At 43.2% G+C, this 21,713-nt stretch overlaps 1 protein-coding gene across 1 annotated transcript in view; it reads right to left on the bottom strand.

The window, feature by feature from the left end:
* Positions 1-1,248: 1,248 nt before the first annotated feature.
* The window catches only part of LOC122542851 (uncharacterized), a 35,343-nt gene continuing 14,878 nt past the window's right edge, over positions 1,249-21,713 (bottom strand). The window contains exons 4-6 of the mRNA XM_043680944.2: positions 13,333-13,462; positions 11,125-11,250; positions 1,249-6,642 (exon numbers count right to left, since the gene is read on the bottom strand). Of these exons, the coding sequence (XP_043536879.2) occupies positions 6,508-6,642; positions 11,125-11,250; positions 13,333-13,462 (391 nt within the window). The 3' untranslated portion in view covers positions 1,249-6,507. The remainder of the gene's footprint in view (positions 6,643-11,124; positions 11,251-13,332; positions 13,463-21,713) is intronic.

The raw sequence follows: 21,713 nt of genomic DNA, 5'->3' as shown, positions 1-21,713 counted from the left end.
CAGACATTAATCACAAATTCAGCTCAGAAATACTTGTTTCTTCAGATGAGACCGAGGAGATAAGGCAGTCAAAAGGGAGAACTTGTTCATTTAGTAAGTCCTTTACAATTCCTGTCGACTTGCAGAGTGTAGTGACAGATTGGCTGAATGATGTTACAATGGAGAAGAATGAACAATTGAATCAAACCCTCATTGATGAATGTGACATTGCTTGTTGTCTTAATGATATTCCACTGCAAGTGAGTGTTTGGCCGATGTCAATTGAACGAATGTCGGACAGTCAGATATTTACCCAAATGTCTGCTGAAGGCACCAGTGCCTCATTCAGGCAAACAGACAACCCAAAATATTCTTCCAAAGCCTACTGGTGCTCCACGTGCCAGAACATTTTTATCAGTCTTCACGCTTTGCAGCTTCACGTTAAGTGCTGCAAATCTCAAACGCTCAATCACTGGGCACGCTCAAGCAGAAATAGATTTCTTTCCAAGAAGGCAGATGGCCCTGACCTTTGCCCCCCAGCTCGTTTCATTCCAATGTCCAAACACTTCTATCTTGCGCTTGCTAATGGCTACAACTACCATGTCTGCAACATCTGCGATCTCTGGTGCGATGATGAGAGGAGCCTAGGCTTCCATTTGAAAGTTCATTTCTGGAGGAGGAACTATTGCTGCTGCTTGTGCGATCGTGCCTTCCACACACAGAAGTCATGCTGGAGACACCAGGAGAAACACAGCAGTCACCCCAACTACAGGTGCTTGACCTGTGGCAGCATCTTCACCCACTACAACCGACTGAAACAGCATATGGGCACCGCTCACAAGATCAACCTGGAGCTGTCAGACAATGACACCTATGAGGAGGTGATTAGCAAAGCAGCCACCTATAAAATGATTTAAGGACTTGTTAACACTCCCTGTGAGAGAAAAGACAAATTCCTATTATGTAAAGGTTGTCAAAGCTGATGGAATGTCTTTCACTTTACAGCCAACTGACTGATAAATGCACATCACTCATTCTTCCCAATCTCCAATATTAATAAACAGATACATTTTAAAAATTGCTTTTAACGTCCTTACGATTTCACAGGCCTAGAGTTACTCATAGCAATGGTCTGGATATTTATCTTCATTTTCTGGCCACCTCAGGTCACTCCTGAAGGGTTGGCAAACTGATATTAAGTCCATTCCTTTTCGGTCTATGTTAAATAAAACCTCTTGAATCAACTTGTCATTGTAAAACAACTTGGTGAACTTTGCAAGATATTTATTGCAAATGTTAATGTTATTTCATAATGTTTTCACCACCTTTATTCCAGAAAAACAATTTAAAGTTTGCTCCACCTTGACACTTGCTCTCAGTAATCAGATGTTACAACAGTGCTGGGATTTTCTGATAAAAGTTAAAACAATTGGAGAGTGAGAAACACTGTTAAGGTGAACAATAGAGGTTTACAGGAGACAATGGGACCATGTAACCCACTGTATCTTTGCCAGCCCTTTGTTACAGTGATCTAAAGCCAACATGCAAGGGTCTGAACTCACACAATGGTGGGTCACAGGTCGATGACTGCTGTTTTCCCACAGTGAACTCTTGGTTTCAGTCAGGAATGCTAGGTGACAGCTGCCAATTAGAGATCGGTCACCTCTAGGTGGAAAATAGGGAAAGAACTGACATTCAATGGTATGCAAGAATTATGTTTTGTTAAGGGTATTTCATCTGCTGTGTGAGGAGTGGGATATTCTGTCTCCATTCTTCTGCGTTCCTTTGCTTCGGGGCAAGGGTATGAAAGCAAATAGCATTTGATCCCAGCTCAATGAACAGCCCAAGGCCAGTCAGAATATATAGACAGATAACGTAGCTTGTTTGACAAATGTGGGAAGAGGATCATGATAGGGAAAAGGTGGGGAGCAAGGTGAGGATCTCTCAGGCCACATTACAAACAGAAAAATAATTTGCTTTTATATAGCACCTTTCACAACCTCAAGGTGTCCTAAAGAGCTTCACAGCCAATTCAGTGCATTTGAAGGGTAATGTATGAAACGTAGCAGCCAATTTGCACACAGCAGGAATCCCTGGAAAACCATTAGATAAAACTAGATAATCATGTTTTAGTGATGTTAGTTACAGGATACATATTGGCCAAGCCAACAGACAGAACTCCTCCAATTTTCTTCCTAATAGCATAGCAGGACATCTGGCTGATGGAGCAGACCGGGACTCCATTTGACCAGCATTTCATTTGAAATGTGGTGCTCTGACAAGTGCAGTACTCCCTCAGTTAGTCAGTGCTAACATTCTTCCTCAAACAGAGGACTGGAGCTATAACTTGGAGATCAGTTACAGAGTTTGAGGATTATTGTCATGAAATAATTGACAAACTGATGATGTTTGAAAAGAAAAGTGGAGAGAAAGAAAGACTACCCTAATCCTTGCAAGACCCAGTGCACACTGGCACCCTCAACAACAACCCAATTTTTGATCCAGTAAATAGCCTGATGGATAACTTCTCGCAGGAGAAATTTCTATAAGCAGTTCCTTTGGATGCAGTCCAGATCCTTCCACAAATCCGCATAATGTTTCCAAGGAATCGATCGTGTCCTGTGGCCAAACCTGTCCAACCCTTGGTCCAATACTTAATAACCCCTGTGGCTTTTACAGAGAGTATTCACCAGGGGCTGATCGGATTCAGCTGGAACAGGACTTCATTCATGTATTGTCATTTTAAAGGGGATCCATGAAAGAACTTTTGAATTCTGCTGGTCAGACAGTCTTGTTTAATGGTGGTTTCTTCAGGTTTGAGTGTACGTAGAAAACATTTGTACCAGTTACAATTGCCCTAAAGGCCTGGCAATTCTGCCCTTCCGCACCCTTGCCTGTAGTTTGAGCCTGAACCTTAGAGACTTGAGACCATTAGATTTCTGTCCATCTGTGCCCAATTCCGCACTGATAATATGATTCAATGGTTGGATAATTCTATCAAGGGAACATGAGCAGCCGCTCAGCCCCTTGAGCCTATCCTGTTATACAGTCAAATCATTGCTAATCTGCACCTGAAATCCATTGTTCCACCTTTGCTCTCTTGAGGTTCTTACCTAATTGACACTTGATCTCACAAGGTCACAACAGCCTGTTGAATTTGTAAGATGTGATTTCTTGCTGACAGGCGCCTTTCTTTGGGGCCAGGGCAGGGAGGCCAGGGCAAGAATGGTGAGCAGAGAAGAATCCACTGAAAACTGCTCCCGTTCAGTAACACACCTGCCCTGGTATGGTCACCTTGTTGGATGGGGATGAGAGATTGGCATTCTCTGCACCTCTCCATCTCACAAATGCCATTGTCAGATCCATGCCAGACATAGATAACCACATAGAAACCCATTCTCATAGAAGATTGCCTAGTGAACTCTGATTTCTTTTCGTAGATGCTGTCAGACCTGCTGACCTTTTCCAACAATTCCTGTTTTTGTTTATGTGTTAGAAGCCAAATGGCCTTTTCCTGTTCATTACTGTACATGATCCCAATTTTTGTGCTTACTGCGATGCTGTGGTTTAAACGTAAGGCCTAGGGGTAGAGGATAGGTTGCATGCGCTGGTCCTTTGTATTTGCTCGAGTCAAAAACTAAAGGTGAATCTCCGTAGGGTGATCACAACAATTGAAAGATATGATAGAGTAGGCAAACAGAAATTATTTCCAAAACAAGGTGACATTATGTTACAATTAGAGCGAGACTGTCTAGGAGTGATATCCAAAAGTATTGTCTCAATACAAAACATAGATCAGAAATATTTGGGGACATAGGAACTAGAGTAGATTACTTAGCTCCTGCATCCTCTTATTCAATGAGATCACAGTGAGCTGCTACCTAACGTCATAATTCCACTTCTGCCTCATTTCCCTTAGTATCTTTAGTTGATCATAAAATTATCCATTTCTGATTTAAAATTAACTATTAATCAAGCATCAGTTGTCTGTTCCATATTTCTATTTTGTGTACAGGAGTGAGACCTGATTTCACTGCCGAAAGGTATGTGTCTAACTTGTAGACTATTCCATTTGTCCTACATTCCCGAACTAGCAGAAATAGTTTCTCCCAACTGACTCTATTTGTACCCCTTTGTTTCTTGAACACCTTGCTCAAACACCTCTAAATTCCAGACAACACAGCCTCACTTTGTGTAATCTCACCTCATAGTTTAATCTTCATTCTGAAAAACCTACACTGCTCTCGCTCTGAGGGTGATCTATCCTTCTTAGATATTCCTGCGGTTTAGGGTAACAGTTAAGTGAAATTTAGTGCCAGTAGATTGTTCTTGGCTAGGATATCGACCCATGGGGCTGTCTCGTCTATAATTTCCCATTGTGACAACACAGTCACCCCATCTCCCAACTGGGAGGGTCAGTAGACAGCACCAGGAACCATGACACAACAGAGACTTTGAATTGAAGTACACAAGAATGAAGCAAATCAAAGCTGAAGACTATATGGTCCCTTGCCCCACTGTTTAATAAAGTCATGACTGATTTTTTTTTACTTTCAAATCCACTTTCCCACCTAATCTCCATATCCCTTGATACCCTGAGAGTCCAAATTCTATTGATTTCGATCTTGAAAATACTCAACTTCAGCCGAGTGGACAGACAGAAGACACTGGCATTGTTCTTTGTAGAGCAGAGATTGTGCTTTGGCTCCTTCATCCAAGTACAGTAATTTATATAAGTTGTAAAATGTGTAAGCCCCAGCACTGATCTTTTTGCACATCATTCATTATATCTCGCCAGGGAAAGAGATGCTGGAGTTCAGAGCTGAAAAAATGTGTTGCTGGAAAAGCGCAGCAGGTCAGGCAGCATCCAAGGAGCAAGAGAATTCAAGTATCGGGCATTCCTGAAGAAGGGCTTATGCCCGAAACGTCGATTCTCCTGCTCCTTGGATGATGCCTGACCTGCTGCGCTTTTCCATTATATCTCGCCAACCTGAAAATGACCTGTTCATGCTAATTGTTCCTTATTAACTAGCCAATCGTCGATCCATGCCAATAACCTATGCCCCCTGACAACGTGAGCTTTTATTTTCTGCAGTAACCTTTAATGTGGCACTTTATTGGTTATTAATGCCTGATTGGCAAAGGAAACAATTTCTCCTCATTCATTGAAATTCCGTCTAATCTTAAATATCTGCTTTAAGTCTCCTCTGAATAATTGTTGCTCTAAGGAGAACAATCCCAGCTTACTTTGTCTTTCCACATTACTGAAGTTCCTTACCTCTGTTCCATTCCAGTAAATCTTCCAACACTATCGCATCTTGCCTAAAGTGGGGTGCCCAAGATCTAGCTATCCACCTCTACCTTAAAAATACTCAAGGACCCTGCTTCCCCAATTTTTGAGGAAGAGAGTTCCAAATACTCAAAACCTATAAAATAAAAGTCTTCTTATCTTTTTCTTAAATATGTGATCCCTTATTTTTAAAAAGTGACCCCTAGTTCTAGATTTCGCTCAAGAGACGTTATATCATTATGCCTATTTTCTATTTCCTGTTTGCTAGCCAATTGTCTGTCCATGTCAATAAGCTACATTCTACACCGTGAGCTTTCATTTTCTGTAATAAGCTTTGATGTGGCACCTTATCAAATGCTTTCTGGAAATCCAAATATAGTTCATCCACCAGTTCCTCTTTATCCATAGCATGTTACTTGCTCAAAGAATGTTGACAAATTGATCAAACGTGATTTCCCTTTCACAAAAACCATATTGACTCTGCCTGATTATCTTAAATTTTAAGTGCCTTGCTATATCATCTTTCATAATAGCTACTAACATCTTTTATGACAGCTATTAAGCTAACTGGCTATAACTCCCTGTTTTACTTCTTCTTCCCTTTAGGATAACATTTGCTATTTTACAAATTATTAGAACCTTGGCCAAATCTAAGGAATTTTGCAAAATTAAAACCAATACACTACCAATCTCATTAGCCATTTTGTTGCAATATTTCAGATGACATCTATCAGGATCCGTGAGCTTGTCAGCCATAAGCTTCATTGACTTTTGCAGTACCACTTCTCTGGTGATTCCAATTTTCTTGTGTTCCTCCCTCTCTTTCACTTCCTGCTTTACAGCTATTTATGGGAGGCTACTTTATCCTGTATAGTGAAGACTGATGCAAAATACCTGACCACTTCATTTGCCACCTCCCTATTTTTCATTATTAATTCTTCATACTCTCTTTCAGACCAATGCTTACTCTGTTAAACTCCTTTCTTTTAAAAATATCTATAGAAACTCTTATTATTCTGTTTTATATTTCTAGCTATCTTCCTGTTTAGTTGAAAAGGTCTGCATTTCCCCCCGAAACCACCCACATGCCCCTTCATTCCGACTGCCCAGCCACTTCCCCAATAAACAAAAAACTACCTCTTTAAATAAATAATGACATGAACTAGAGAGACAAATAAAGGCTGTACAAAAGACTTGATGGAGAAGAAGGAAGCACCAGTGCTGCAGTTTCAGATCCACTAGGCCATGAAGTTCTTGTTGAAGTCATACGTAGTCTTGCTTTTGCCATTTCTGTCAGACTGTGTCCATTGGTAAAAGAATGCCTGGATACGGTGGGTTGGACTGAAGCCATTCTGGATCTGAGGAGTCGGGTTCTAGAACAGAGCAAAATAGAATCATGATGACCAGTGACAACATCATCACACCCAGGTATAGATGCAATTCAGTCTGATAGCCAGTGGGTGTGGGGCACACAACATTAGACCTTTACTTCCCACACAATTGACATTCTGGATTGTGGAGGGAGATGGTGAGAAACAGACAATTGTCACAATGTGTACTGGCTGGGGATGCTCTTTTGTGATAGGGGCTTGGGCAATGAGTTTGGGCTGTGTCCCTAACACATGCTGCAACTGACCTGAGACTATATATTGGGATAGTGTAGAAGGTTCAGTCTGTGCTGCCGATCTCTCACACACTTCATGTTACTTTGGCAACGTACGCATTTACATGTATGCTGTAGCTTGAATCCATCAATAGTGATGGTGGAGGTTCCAGTATTCTTTACATCACATGGACGACAAGAAATCTCTCCTGCCTTTACCACCTGGCATTGATGTGTACTGGAAGGATCTGAAGTTTGATAAACAAACCTTCTGGCTGCATTGTATCCACATCTTCCCTCACCATTAGCTCTTGGAATGGGACTTAAACCCCAGAGCTCCTGATTTAGAAGAAGGGACACAACCCACTGCACAGCAAGACCACCTGAAGAAGCTTTTGGCTGCATTTAATGTCACACTGTACTGTATCTAGGAGTGTTTGATGGGAACAGAGCAGAGGAAGCTTTACTCTGTATCTAAACCTGTTCTGTATCTGATGTGAAGTCTTTGATGGAGGCAGCATAAAGGAAGCTTTACTCTGTCTCAAATCCATGCTGTAGCTGTATTGAAGTGTTTGATGGGGACAATGTTGTGGGAACTTTACTTCTTATATAACCCAATGTTGTACCTTTTCTGAAGTGTTTGATGGGAGCAGCATAGACAGAGCTTTTCTCTGTATTTAACCCCCTGCTGTATTTGTTTTCAGAGTGTTTGTTCGGGCAGTTTGATTCAATTGAGTTCCTTGTTTGGCCAGTATAGAAACCAGTTAAAATTCAACTAGACGAGATGGTAGGTTTCCTTCCCTGAAGAACATTGTAATTTAACGTTAATCAGTGCCAGAGTTTGCATTGTTTCATGCTATTTAGAGTTTTAGAGTCCTAGGGCTTTTGCCCGAAACGTCGATTTCCCTGTTCCTCGGATGCTGCCTGACCTGCTGTGCTTTTCCAGCACCACTTTAATCTAGACTCCCTACAGCACAGAGACAGGCCCTTCGGCCCAAACTGGTCTATGTCGACCAATGACCATCAATACTAACCATGTTTCCCTGCACTTGGCCCATATCCTTCTAAGAGAAAGTGAGGACTGCAGATGCCGGAGATCGGAGCTGAAAATGTGTTGCTGGAAAAGCGCAGCAGGTCAGGCAGCATCCAAGGAGCAGAATGCATTGATAGACATTCCTGAAGAAGGGCTCATGCCCAAAACGTCAATTCTTCTACTCCTTGGATGCTGCCTGACCTCCTCCATATCCTTTCCTATCCATGTATTAAATAAATGCCTTTTAAATGTTGTTAATGTACCTGCCTCAACCACTTCAACTGGCAGGTCATTCCATATACATACTACCCTCTGTGTAAAAAATCTGCCCCTCAGGTTCCTTTTTATTCTTTCCCCTCTAACCTTAAACTGATGCCCTCTAGTCCTCAAATACCCAATGTTGGGAAAAGTACTGAGTGCATTCACCCTATCAATACCTTTCATGATTTTATACATTTCTATAAGATCCCCCCTCAGTCTCCTGTGTTTGAAAGAACAAAACACCCTAGCTTGTCCAATGTTTCCCTATAACTTGAGTCCTAGCAGCATCCTTATAAATTTCTTCTGCATTCTTTTCAGTTTAATAATGTCCTTCCTACAGCTAGGTGACCATAACTGAATATAATACTCCAAGTGTGGCCTCACCAATGTCCTGTACAACATCACTTCCCATCTTCTATATTCAAGGCCCTGACTGACGATGGCCAGTGTGCCAAAAGCCTTCTTCACTGCCCTGTCTACCTGTGACTCCACTTTCAGAGAACCATGTACCTGAACTCCAAGGTCCCTACACTCCGTAAGGCTCTACCATGCACCATGAAACTCCATGAATGTAGATTTCTCCAGCTTCCTCATTTCCCCTCCCCCCACCTTATTTCAGTCCCAACCCCCGGATTCAGCACCACCCTCTTGACCTGCAATCTTCTTCCCGACCTCTCTGCCCCCACCTCCTCTCCGGCCTATCCCCTCACCTCCTTCCATCTATCGTATTCCCAGCGCCCCTCCCCCAAATTCCCTCCCCCCTACCTTTTATCTCAGCCCGCTTGGCACACCAGGCTCATTCCTAAAGAAGGGCTTATGCCCGAAACGTCGATTCTCCTGCTCCTCGGATACTGCCTGGCCTGCTGTGTTTTTCCAGCACCACATTTTTCAACTCTGGTACTCCAGCATCTGCAGTCCTCACTTTCTCCTCCACCATGAAACTCCTACCTTGATTTGACTTTCCAAAATGCAAGACATCACATTCATCTATATTCAACTCCATTTGCCATTTCTCGGCCCACTTCCCCAGTTGATCAAGGTCCTGCTGCAATTTCTGATAACCTTCCGCACTGTCCACGATACTGCTTATTTTGGTGTCATCTGCAAACTTATTAATCATACCTTGTACATTCTCATCCAAATCATTGATATAGATAACAAACAACATTTGACTCATAACCTTCTGGATTCAGACTGGGAAGCTCATTTCATAACTTTGTGAACTTTGTTGGCTATGAACAAAAGCAACTTTGATTTATACAGGACCATTAATGTAACCAAATTTCCCAAGACAGTCATCAAGCAAAATTTAACAATGAGCTACATAAGACAATAATAGAAATCAAATGCTTTGTACAACATGTAGGTTTTAAGGATTCCTTCGTAGCAGAAAGTGAGGTAAAGGAACAGAGAATTTTAGTACACAATTTCAGAACTTTTGACCCAGGAAGCTGAAGGCACAGCTAGCAATGTGGAATAATTAAAGTTGGAGATGAAGGCCAGAATTGGAAACGTGCGCATGTACGAATGTATAACTTATTTTATTACTTACTAATGGAATGCAGGCATCCATTGTTATTATCCTAATTGCCCTGATGGCACTTCAGAGTCAATCATATTGCTGTGGACCTGGTGTCATGTATAGGCCAGACTGGGTAAGGACAGCACATTTCCTTCCCTACATTAGATGGGTTTTTACATCAAACAGTAGGTTTGCGTTTTTATTCCAGATTTTTATTAAATTCAAATTAATCACTTGCTGTTGGTAGGATCTGAGACAAACAAAACTGCAGATGCTAGAATCCTGAACAAGGGTTATACCCGAAACATCAACTTCTCCATCTCCTGATGCTGCTTGGCTTGCTATGTTATTCCAGCCTCCTTCCTGTCTACATTGGTAGGATCTGAACCCAGTCCCCACTGTTTTAACCTGAGGTTCTGGACTGCTGGTCCAGTGACATTATCAGTGTGACGCCACCTCCTCAGGAGAAGAAACAGACCTTCCAGCCCTTCAGCCTACTGCACCATTCAATAAGATCATGGCTGATCTGCTTGTGTTTCAAATTCCACATTCCCCACCTTTGAAGTGTTCTGAGGAAGGGTCACTCAACCCAAAACGTTAACTCTGATTTCTCTCCACAGTTGCTGCCAGACCTGCTGAGCTTTTCCATCAACTTCTGTTTTTGTTTCTGATTTACAGCATTTTTCGGTTCACATTTTCCCATCTAGTGCCCCATCAGCCAAATTTTGTCCACTCATTCAATCTATCTATATTCGTTGGCAAACTTCTTATATCTTTTTCACTATGTACTTTCCGTCACCTGCTAGTTTAGCTACTACACCTTTTCTCACATCAGCTAAGTAATTGATGTAAATTGTAAAAAGTTGAAGTTGCAGCAAAACTCCCATGGGGCTCAACTTGTCATGTCCTGCCAGTCAGACAAAGACTCTTTATGCACGCTGTTTTCTGCCAATTTTCTATCCATTCCAATATGATATGTCCAGGCCATGAGCTTCTATTTTCCCCAATAATCACGGATGTCTCTTTTTATCAAAGGCTTTCTGGAAATTTCACTTTGCTATCCACAGCACAGGTCCCTCCTTCAAAGAAATCTAATAAATTGGTTAAACATAATTTCCCCTCCGTAAAAAAACCATGGTGATGCTTCCTGATTACCTTGAGTTCCTCTAAGCACCCAGTTCTTTGCGGGTGTGGGGAATCAGAGATTGGGAGGCAGAGGATTTGAACGAGGAAGAGCATGTAAATGTTGAGGTGTTGCCAGACTTTGAATGTTAATTAACCAGCACAGAAGGTGAAGGGTTAACGGGAGTGCGGTAGGCAACAACTTTGAGAAAGATGTTCCCAATGAATAGTCTCACTCTCAAACATTATTTTGTGCAGTCAGTGCCCTTTTAACAGGCTCACCATTTCAAGAGGGAGGTTTTACACTCGCACACCTTAATTAACGTTAACTCCTTGTAATCCCAGTCCAAGATTTCAGGCGAAGGCTGCAATTCCATCCGAGTCTCTATGGAGAATAGTGGGGAGGAGCCTGTGGTTCTTCTGTGACCTGTGGATTTCTCCTGAAAGAGTGGAGTCAAAAGGTGACAGGGTGGGGAGAGGGGCCAAGAGATTGACAGGGAAATGTAACAGAAAGAGAAACATCAGAGAAGTGAGAACAGAATGAGGGGTGTTTGGGGAATGAAGAGTACATGGTAACAGGGAACACAATGAGAATGGAACATAAGAAACAGAAAGAAATGGTCAACTTCAGCCAAATACCTGAAAGGTTAAATAATTGCATGACTCAAAGGCAACCAGGGGTTGTCTGAAATAGACTCAGCTCAGCTAACTGGCAATTTAACCCCAGCACAACCCGAGACAGACCTGGACATCTCCCCACTTTCACCCTAGGCACTACATCCCCATCCCAGAGAACTTCCAATCCCTGGAACTCTGCAGTCCAAATATCAGATATTATATCCCAGATCAAGGTAATTGTCTCCTCCAGTTCCTGCACATCATCGCCACTCCACAGGCTCTCAGACATTCCAATACCCAGTGCGTGACCCCAACCACTGGACTCCATTCAAATGTCATATTTTTACAATGTCAGGTCCTCCCCTATTCCATCACCAACCCCCAACCTGCCCCACCCCAAATGCAAGAAGCCCCAACACCCTGATCAACAGCCTGCAATACAGACAGACCACCCCAGTCCAAGAATGACCCTCACCACAGCTTTTGGGAAACCTGTGTCCCAGATGACTCACCCTCCCCTGGATTCCAAGTAGCACCCATAAGATCCCAGGCATTTCCCCTATTCCCCCCACCCTGAACTGATCATGCTGTCTCTTACTCCCAGGCATCACACCAGACCAGGGACCCATAGCACAGGCATCGCTGCTAGCCATGCACCACAACCAAATAGACATCCTCACCCCACAACATCTGGGCATTATCTCACCCTGCCATCCTTAGGCACTACGTCCTGAATCCAGAGAACTTGCAGCCCTGACACCAGCAGTCCAGATAACAGCTCCTGCCCAAAGGGCGAAAGCAAGAACTGCAGATGCTGGAGATCAGAGTCGAGAGAGTGGTGCTGGAAAAGCACAGCAAGTCAGGCAGCATCCGAGGAGCAGGAAAATTGATGTTTCGGGCAAAAGCCCTTCATCAGGAATGAGGTTGGGAGCCGAGGGGGTGGAGAGATAATTGTGAGGGGGATGGGGCTGGGGGGGCTGAGAGTGCAATAGGTGGATGGAGGTGGGAGTAAAGGTGATAGGTTGGAGAAGAGGGTGGAACAGATAGGTGGGAAGGAAGATAGGCAGGTGGGACAAGTCATGAGGGTGGTGCTGAGCTGGAATGTTGGAACTGGGATAAGGGGGGGGGGAGATGGAAATGAGGAAACTGGTGAAGTCCATATTGATGCCATGGGGTTGGAAGGTTCCGAGGCAGAAGATGAAGTGTTCTTCCTCCAGGCGTCAGATGGTGAGGGAGTGGCGATGGAGGAGGCCCAGGACCCGCATGTCCTTGGCGGAGTGGGACACTTGAAGACACTTGAACACTTCAACCCCCACTCCGCTGAGGACACGCAGGTCCTGGGCCTCCTCCATCGCCATTTCCTAACCACCCGATGCCTGGAGGAAGAACGCCTCATCTTCCACCTCGGTACCCTCGAACCCCATGGCATCAATGTGGATTTCACCAGTTTCCTAATTTCCCCTCCCCCCCACCCTTTTCCCAATTCCAAACTTCCAGCTCAGCACCGCCCTCATGACCTGTTCTACCTATCCATCTTCCTTCCCACCTGTCCACTCCCACCGCCCCCTCTAACCTATCACCATTACTCCCATCTCCATCCACCTATCGCACTCTCAGCTACCTCCCCCCAAGCCCCACCCCCCTCCCATTTATCTCTCCACCCCCGAGGCTCCCAGCTTCATTCCTGATGAAGGGCTTTTGCCGAAGTGTCAATTTTCCTGCTCCTCGGATGCTGCCTGACCGGCTGTGCAGCTCCTGCCCAAAGGCATCCCTAGCAAATAGTGAAAAACTGAATTACTTATCAAAATAATATAAGTGACTGGAGAAACAAGTTAAAAGAAAGGGAATTTTGGTTACAAGCCCCAAATAGACTGAAACCTGCTCTTAGACAGTGCATTACTCACCGTGGTTGCAGGATCTACACATAGCGATGTCAGTAGATGTTTGCGACTCTGGTACTCAGCCCATTTATGTCTCAGCCCGACAGTCTCAGCGGTGCTCTGCAGTGAAGCCCAGAGGTCACAGGCCTGTGTGCTGTAACAGAACCAGAGAAAGGGATAAAACGCTGGCTCTGCTCACCTCACCGCCAGGACCACCCTTGTGAACACTCTTGCCAAGAATTGAAGCTGACTGGTGTGGTCTCTCTCTCTCTCTCTTTAACTACCCCAGTACAGCTCTCCTTCTTGAGGTTGGGCCTTTGGCTATTTAGTCAGGCTTTCAGTCCTGATGGACAAAGTTAAAAATCACACAACACATGGTACACACACACACACACACTCACACAGACACACACAAAAACCCACATGCACACATACACATATACGTTTGTGGGGTGAATTTGTACTTGCAGAGTTACATTGCACTTTGCTCAAAAACTGCATGAATCCATGTAAGACTCTGTTAACTCACGTTTTAGATTAGTCCAAATCAGTCTAAACATTATGGCACAGACAGAACACAGGGGGCTAACACCTTCAACAGCTTTAAATTGAGGGGTGATAGATATAGGACAGATGTCTGTAATGTTCTATGTTCTATTAACATCCTCTCTGGCTGACACCAATTGTTACAGTTAACCTGAGAATGTAACTTTTAAAAAAAACTTTTGTGATTTACATATGAAAGGAGTGAAACTATCACGGTCAGTCTAACAGATGAGAGACTTAACAAACAATCAAGGTATTTTTCAATGTATAATTTCATTTACATCACACTGTGAACTTTTGCTATAAATTCTGTGTCTTACAATTTTGAACTCCACAATCACCTGATGAAGGAGCAGCACTCTGAAAGCTAGTGCTTCCAAATAAACCTGTTGGACTATAACCTGGTGCTGTGTGATTTTTAACTTTGTACACCCCAGTCCAACACCGGCTCCTCCACATCAGTCCTGATGGAGTAAGCACAGGCTGAAAATCACACATAGAAACAGACCCTTTGGTCCAACTTGTCCATGCCAACCAGATATTCTGAATTAATCTAATCCCATTTGGCCCATGTCCCTCTAAACCCTTCCTAGTCATAAACCCATTTGGACAGTTTTTAAATATTTTAATTGTACCAGCCTCCACCACTTCCGCTGGCAGCTCACTCCACGCGCTGTGTGAAAATATTGCCCCTTAGGACCCTTTCAAATCTTCCGCTCTCACCTTAAACCTGTGCCCTCTAGTTTTGAACTCTCCCACCCTGGAAAAGACCTTGACTATTTACTCTATCCATGCCCCTCATGATTTTATAATCCTCAGCCTCCGACGCTCCAGGGAAAACAGCCCCAGCCTCTCCATGTAGCTTGAACCCTCCAACCCTGGCAAACGTCCTTGTAGATCTTTCCTGAACCCTTTTGAGTTTCATAATATCTTTCTGAAGATGGAGCGAAGGGTCTGTGCTGTACATCCCTATGACTCTATGGCTGTCTGCAGCCTCCACCATCCTTTTTTTTTATTTTTTAATAGATATTTTTATTAGAAATTTAACATTTTTACAAGTTTACAAAAATAAACAAAACTCTCAGATATAAACATTGATATACAATTAGCTCAAATATACAATAGCCAAAATTTGACAAAAAAAACAAAACAACACAAAAAAAACCGAAGAGAAAAAAAAACAAACAAACAAAACTCAACTATCTACTAATCTAACTTACAACTAACCAGGGTGTATATTTAAGTCTCTTACATGCTCGGGATGTGTTAGCATCAGATATAATAAAACCCGTATTCGTGCGGGATTCCTCCCCCGAGGGGCCGCGGACCAGCCAGGTTTGTAATCTCAATTAAATAAAAGCGCTTGTTAGGATAGCCGAAATATCTGTATTTATGTAATTCAAAAAGGGCTGCCATATTTTATAAAATAATTCGGTCTTTCGGTGCACCATATTTGTAAGGAAGTTCTCCAATACATTCCATAATTAGTCTGTGCCAATTTGAAAGTCCAGGGGGGCCCTCAGCCGCCCAGTTCACCAAAATATTTTTCCTTGCACAGAAAGAAAGAATAGAAAATAGTCTCTTCCCGTACGTGTCCAGGGAGGGAAAGTTCGAAAAGCCCAAGAGGAGAGATACAGGGTCCACTTTAATTTCCGTTCCTAAAATTTCTGTCAGGGTACTTGCTACTTTAGTCCAATATCTACGGATCTTATGACAGGTCCATAGGCAATGTACAAGAGTGCCCACCTCTATTTTGCATTTAGGACACATTGGAGATGCTCCTGCCTTAAATTTTGCAAATCGAACCGGTGCTATATGGGCCCTATGAAGTATCTTCAGCTGGATAGCCTGGGTTCTGTTACAAATAGTAATTCTTCTAGCATTTTCCCAGATATCATTCCACGTTTCTGTGGAGATTTCTAGTCCCAGAACCTGATCCCATGTTTTAAGCAGATTATCCATATCTCCCGATACTTCATCATGTAGTAAATGATAAATATTACTGACGGAAGATACCCCCACTGGTCGTAGGACACTACATTCTCTATCGGATTTATAAAGACTATCTAATAACGTAGTCTTCTTCTGTATATAATCTCGAATTTGGAAGTATCGAAAGAGGTCTCCATTGGGTAATCCGAATTTCTGACGCAGCTGTCCGAAAGACATCAGGACCCCATCTTTAAATAAATCCCCTAGACATGAGATACCCCTGGATCTCCAGAGTTTAAAAGTGGCGTCTGTTAACCCCGGTTGGAATCCCCATGCTCCCACTATCGGTGCATAGGGGGATGTTTTATGTGAATTACCCTCATTTTGCCGCATTATATTCCAAGCCTTGATTGTATTTAGTATTATAGGGTTTTTACAGTGATCTGTAATGATTTTCCTCTTGTCTGAGAATAAAAGGTTAATAAGTGGGTATTTTACTTGAGAAGCCTCGATGTCCAACCAGATTGATTGTGGATCAGACAAGACCCAATCAGCTATGTAACTTAATGGGGAACTTAACTGATATTTCCTAAAGTCTGGGAAGTCCAATCCACCCCTTGCCTGTGGAAGCTGTAGCTTCTTCAGCTTAATGAGGGGCCGCCTATGATTCCAGATAAAGGAACTCAGCCAGCCATATAATTTACATAAAGCCGTCCTCGGCAGCATCACCGGAAGCATTCTCATAGGGTATAGGAGACGGGGCAGGACATTCATTTTGATTAATGCTATTCTACCCAACCAGGAAATTGGTAGGTCTCCCCATCGCTGGAGGTCCTGCCTTATCCTTTCCAATAAATACACAAAATTAGCCTTATACAACTGACCAAATACTGGAGTAATAAAAATGCCTAAATATAAGAAACCCTCCAGGGACCAGCGAAAGGGAAAAAGGGAACCGTCCGCTAAGCGGGGTATCATAGCAAGGCCACCCATTGGCATAGCCTCCGATTTTGAAAAATTAATTTTATAGCCTGAGAATGCACTAAATGTATTAACAACTTGGATTAAGCGAGGTATGGACATCAAAGGGTTACTGAGGAATAGAAGAACATCATCTGCATAAAGGGTAATTTTATGTTTACCTGTACCAATCCTTGGGGCCACTATATTAGGATCAGCTCGTATAGCTTCTCCTAGTGGTTCAATTATTAGCGTGAATAACAATGGCGAGAGGGGACATCCCTGACGGCAGCCCCTACCCACACTGAAGCTATCCGAGCCTAATCCATTGGTAACCACAACTGCTTTGGGATCACTATACAATGTTGAGACCCATTTGGTAAACACCTGTCCAACGCCAAACCTCTCCAATGCGTAAAACAAATATGACCATTCGACCCTATCAAATGCCTTTTCCGCGTCTAATGAAACCACTACTCCTGGTATCTTTCCCTGATGACAAGCTTGAATCATATTCAGAGCCCTTCTAACATTATTGGATGATCTACGGCCCTTAATAAACCCCGTCTGATCCTCCTTTATAATATGTGGCAGTATCCTTTCTAGTCTCAGTGCTAACGTTTTAGAGAGGATTTTAAAATCTACATTTAGCAAGGATATTGGTCTATATGATGTACAATCTTCTGGGTCCTTTCCTTTTTTAAGGATAAGAGAGATATTTGCCTCTTTCAGCGAAGGCGGGAGACAGCCCTGACTATATGCATAGTTATACATGTCCATAAGTGGACCAGCCAGTATTTCTGTAAATTCTTTATAGAATTCAGCTTGAAAGCCATCTGGGCCCGGCGCCTTACCATTTTGAAGGTGCCTAATTGCATCAACTATTTCTTGGGGTGTAAGAGGAGCATTTAGGACCGATACTTGTTCCGGAGTTAGGTCTGGAAAAGTCAAAGTTTTTAAAAATGACTGCATCCTCTTCGTCCTATCTTCACAATCCTGTGATTTATATAACTCAGAATAGAATTCTCTAAAGGTCGCATTAATCTTTTTATGATCATGAGTCAAAATACCCGTACTTTCCTTGATAGACATAATAGTCTGAGGGGCCTTTTTTTTCTTTGCAAGAAATGCTAAGTATCTACCCGGTTTGTCGCCATATTCATATAACCTTTGCTTTGCAAATAATATTTCCCTCTTAGCCGTTTGAGTAAGTGTAGTGTTTAGAGCTGTCCTAAGAGCTGTAATCCTTTGCAATTTAATAATAGAAGGTCTATCAGTGTATGCTGTTTCAGCCGCTTTTAAGCGGGCTTCAAGCAGACGCTGTTGTTCTCCCTTTAATTTCTTCTGGGTCGCTGAGTAGGAGATGATCAAGCCTCGCGTGTAAGCTTTGATGGTCTCCCACATCATTGACGGGTTGCTAGCTGTACCTGAATTAATTTCTAAAAAAGTTTTAAATTCTTGAGAGAAGTACTTTACAAATTTACTATCTTTCATTAGGAAGGGGTCCATACGCCAATGCCGAGGGGATGTCCCACTGTTCCTCGCCTTAGTTTCCATATATACAGCAGCGTGGTCAGAAATTGCTATATTACCTATTTTACAGGATGATATGGAATTTAAAAAAATCGAGGGGGCAAAAAACATATTAATTCTGGTATGACATTTATGTGGATTAGAGTAGAAAGAAAAATCTCTACCCTGTGGATGAAGACATCTCCATACATCTACTAATCCTAATTCTTTGTTCAGATCCATCAATTGTCTAGATCTGGGAGATACTCCTGCAGTACTCTTGGGAATCCTATCTATTTCCGGATCCATAATACAATTAAAGTCTCCCCCTATAATTATATGACGGGCATCAAAAGCCATCAATTTTGAAAAGGCTTCCGTTATAAATTTAAAGGGGTGTGCCGGGGGGCAGTACAAATTTAAAATCCCATATTCCTCTCCATTTATGAGGGCTTTAATCAAGATATATCGTCCAGATTCGTCTTTTATCTGCTTTAGGATTTTGAAAGGGAAATTCTTCCGAACAAGAATAACAACTCCCCTGCTTTTTGAGCTAAAAGAAGAAAAAAAGGCCTGATCAAATCCGCCCTGTCGGAATTTCAAGTGTTCTTTATCTGACAGGTGTGTCTCCTGTAGGAGAGCTATATCAACTCTTTCCTTCTTAAGATTTGATAATATTTTCTTCCTTTTGAGTGGCGAATTACTCCCCTTGACATTCCAGGTGCACCACTTAACCGACTGGTCAACCATAATCCTCTGGGCCAATCCGAGACCCCTCGGGAGGGGGAACCCTATCCAGAACATCCCGAGCGTGGAATATGTAAAATTTACAAAAATAAAGCCTCTTTAATACACCCACAACAATACAGTAAAAAACTATTTCTAAATAAAAAAAATATAAAACGTATCTAAGTGGAGACTTTCCCCCTTGTTCCCAGGGGGCATCACTTCCTCTCCAAAAGTCCCTCATATCCTCTCCCAACCAATGCCCCACCCTTGACCCAGGCACTCCTCAATAAAATGAGGAGAATTCAAATATAATACAAAGCTAGAGTTAACAGTGAGCACCCCACCCCCACCCATACCAACACCTGGGTATATTTGGTAATGTTAATACCATATATAAACATATAACTATAAAATTACCACTTCAACAAATAATAATTAAATATGATAATACAAAATAACGAAGGGAAAACAACCCCGCTCCTAAAGACAGAGGTAAAATTGAATAAGGTAACCACCTCCCCCCACCAACATTAACCAAATCCCCCAGCTTATATATATATATATATATATATACATACATACATATATATATATACATACACACACACACATATACATACATCCCTCATATATACATAAAATAATAACAGAAAACAACTCCAAGGGGGGGGGGGGGAGAAAATCAAATCCCTCTCCCCACCCCCCATGATAATATTAAGCAGTAAGGTAAGAGAAAGAAAAAAAAAGGAGGGGATATAAACCAAAGCGGGGGGGAAAGGCAGACCAACATCCATTATGTTCTACAGTTTATCTAAGAGAGCCCAAGAATTCCTTAGCCTTTTCTGGTGATCCAAAGTTATATACGGATCCTTCATGGTTAAAGTGTAACATCGCTGGGTAGCGTAAGGAGTACTGAACATTTAAGTCCCTTAAACGCTTCTTCACCTCGTCGAATGCCTTCCTCTTTCGAACCAGAGCCGGGGAAAAGTCCTGAAATAGCATGATCTTGGATCCTTTGTAGATCATAGCTTGGGGGTCTTTTCCGAGATTTCTAGAGGCTTCTAGGAGTATCTACCTCTCCCTGTAGCTCTGCAGCCGGAACAGGACCGGACGCAGGCGCTGGTTCGAGCCGGGCCCGCGTATTGCGACCCGGTAGGCCCATTCTACCCTTACCTGGCCTGATCCAGCTTGCAGATTTAAAAGTTGTGGCAGCCACTGCTCCAGGAATGCTGTAAGCTGGCCTTCCTCTTCCTGTTCGGGAAGGCCCAGCAAACGAATATTTTTTTGGCGACCTCGATTATCGAGGTCGTCAATATGATTTTCCAAGGTCCGGACTCGCTGCTCGAGAGTCCGGACCTGATCCACGGCCGATTGAGCGGTATTTTCGGAGGTCGCGGCCTTTAGCTCCGCCCCTCCGACTCGGCGTTGAATTTCTTCAATCTCTCGGTCGTGCTTCTGCAGCGCGGCCGAGAGCGACTCCCAACGATTTCTGGATTCGACAATAAAGGCATCGATCTTCGAGTCAAGCTTGGAAAGCATTTCTGCAAGGCTTGTTACTGTTGGTAAGTCCCCTGGGGCGGCTGCAGACGCTTCTGCTGCAGCTGGAGAGGGTGGGGGAGGGGTTCCTGCTTGCTGAGAGCTGTGGGTTCCCTTCCCTTTAGTCATTTTAATTTAGGATTAAATTGTTTAAATGTAATATTACACAACTAATTAAATTACAAAACTATTATAAATGATTTGGTGAGCTTGGTAGGGGGTAGGTGACCCACTGTACCCAAGTCTTGGGAGGAGCACTATAGACTCAGTCTTACTGGGTTGCCGCCATCTTGGATCCCTCCACCATACTTGACTTCCTCATCTCTCAAGATTCTGCCATCAGAGACCGATTGGAATTTCCCAGTCGGTTTGTAACCCAGAGAAGATGTCAAAACCATGGGAGGTAGCCTTCTTGATGGCACCAGGGGTCATTGCTCTTGGCAGGCTTTCAGAACAGAAAGTGGGGGTCATGATCCAAGTGGGGGCGGGGTGCAGATGGGGAAATCAGACATTGCCTCAGAGCTTGTCACCCCCAAAATCTCAGGTCATGATCCAAGTGGGATCATGAACTGAGATTTTGGGGGTGACAAGCTCTGAGATAATGTCTGATTTCCCCATCTGCACCCCGCCCCCAATATTTCCCCTGCTCCCATAGGCCTTCTTCTCACCCCCTCATCACTCACTGATGGGTTGTGACAATTTTCAGGCACATGGAAAATGATTAGCCATCAAAGCCTGCCCTTTCAACTGGGTTCATGTCACCCTTGAAGGCATTGCATTTAAAAGTTCACAACATTGGATGGAAACCTCCTCCAAATGGAGGGGCGATCCCACGTCTTCCTGTCTCTCTTATATGAAATGACAGCCTCCTTCCTCCCATTGGTCCTCCAGTTTTGAGACTGTCCTCAATTGGACAGTCAGCCCATTCTCTGCCCAGTAACTGGTCATTTGGAAAAAAAAAATCCCAGCCCTTCCAAACATGGTGAAACATTGAGACCCCAATGTTAGGATTGTCAGGTCCATGGGGGAAATGCTACCCCTGCATCCCCAACCCACCGGCCTTAGTTTCGCTCTCCCACTGTAGCCTGCATTCACCCACCAGGGAAAATAGTTCCTCAGTGCTTATACACTAAATCATTTCACTTTGTTTCACCTCTGTCTCAGTATTCAATCTTCTAAAGTCAAGGAGC

Source organism: Chiloscyllium plagiosum, unplaced genomic scaffold (assembly GCF_037043375.1).
Source record: "Chiloscyllium plagiosum isolate Xiang-an unplaced genomic scaffold, Cpla_swu_hap1 HiC_scaffold_47, whole genome shotgun sequence".
Classification (NCBI taxonomy): Eukaryota; Metazoa; Chordata; class Chondrichthyes; order Orectolobiformes; family Hemiscylliidae; genus Chiloscyllium; species Chiloscyllium plagiosum.
Note: the sequence above shows the minus strand (reverse complement) of the source record. Positions and strands in the feature narration are given on the sequence as shown.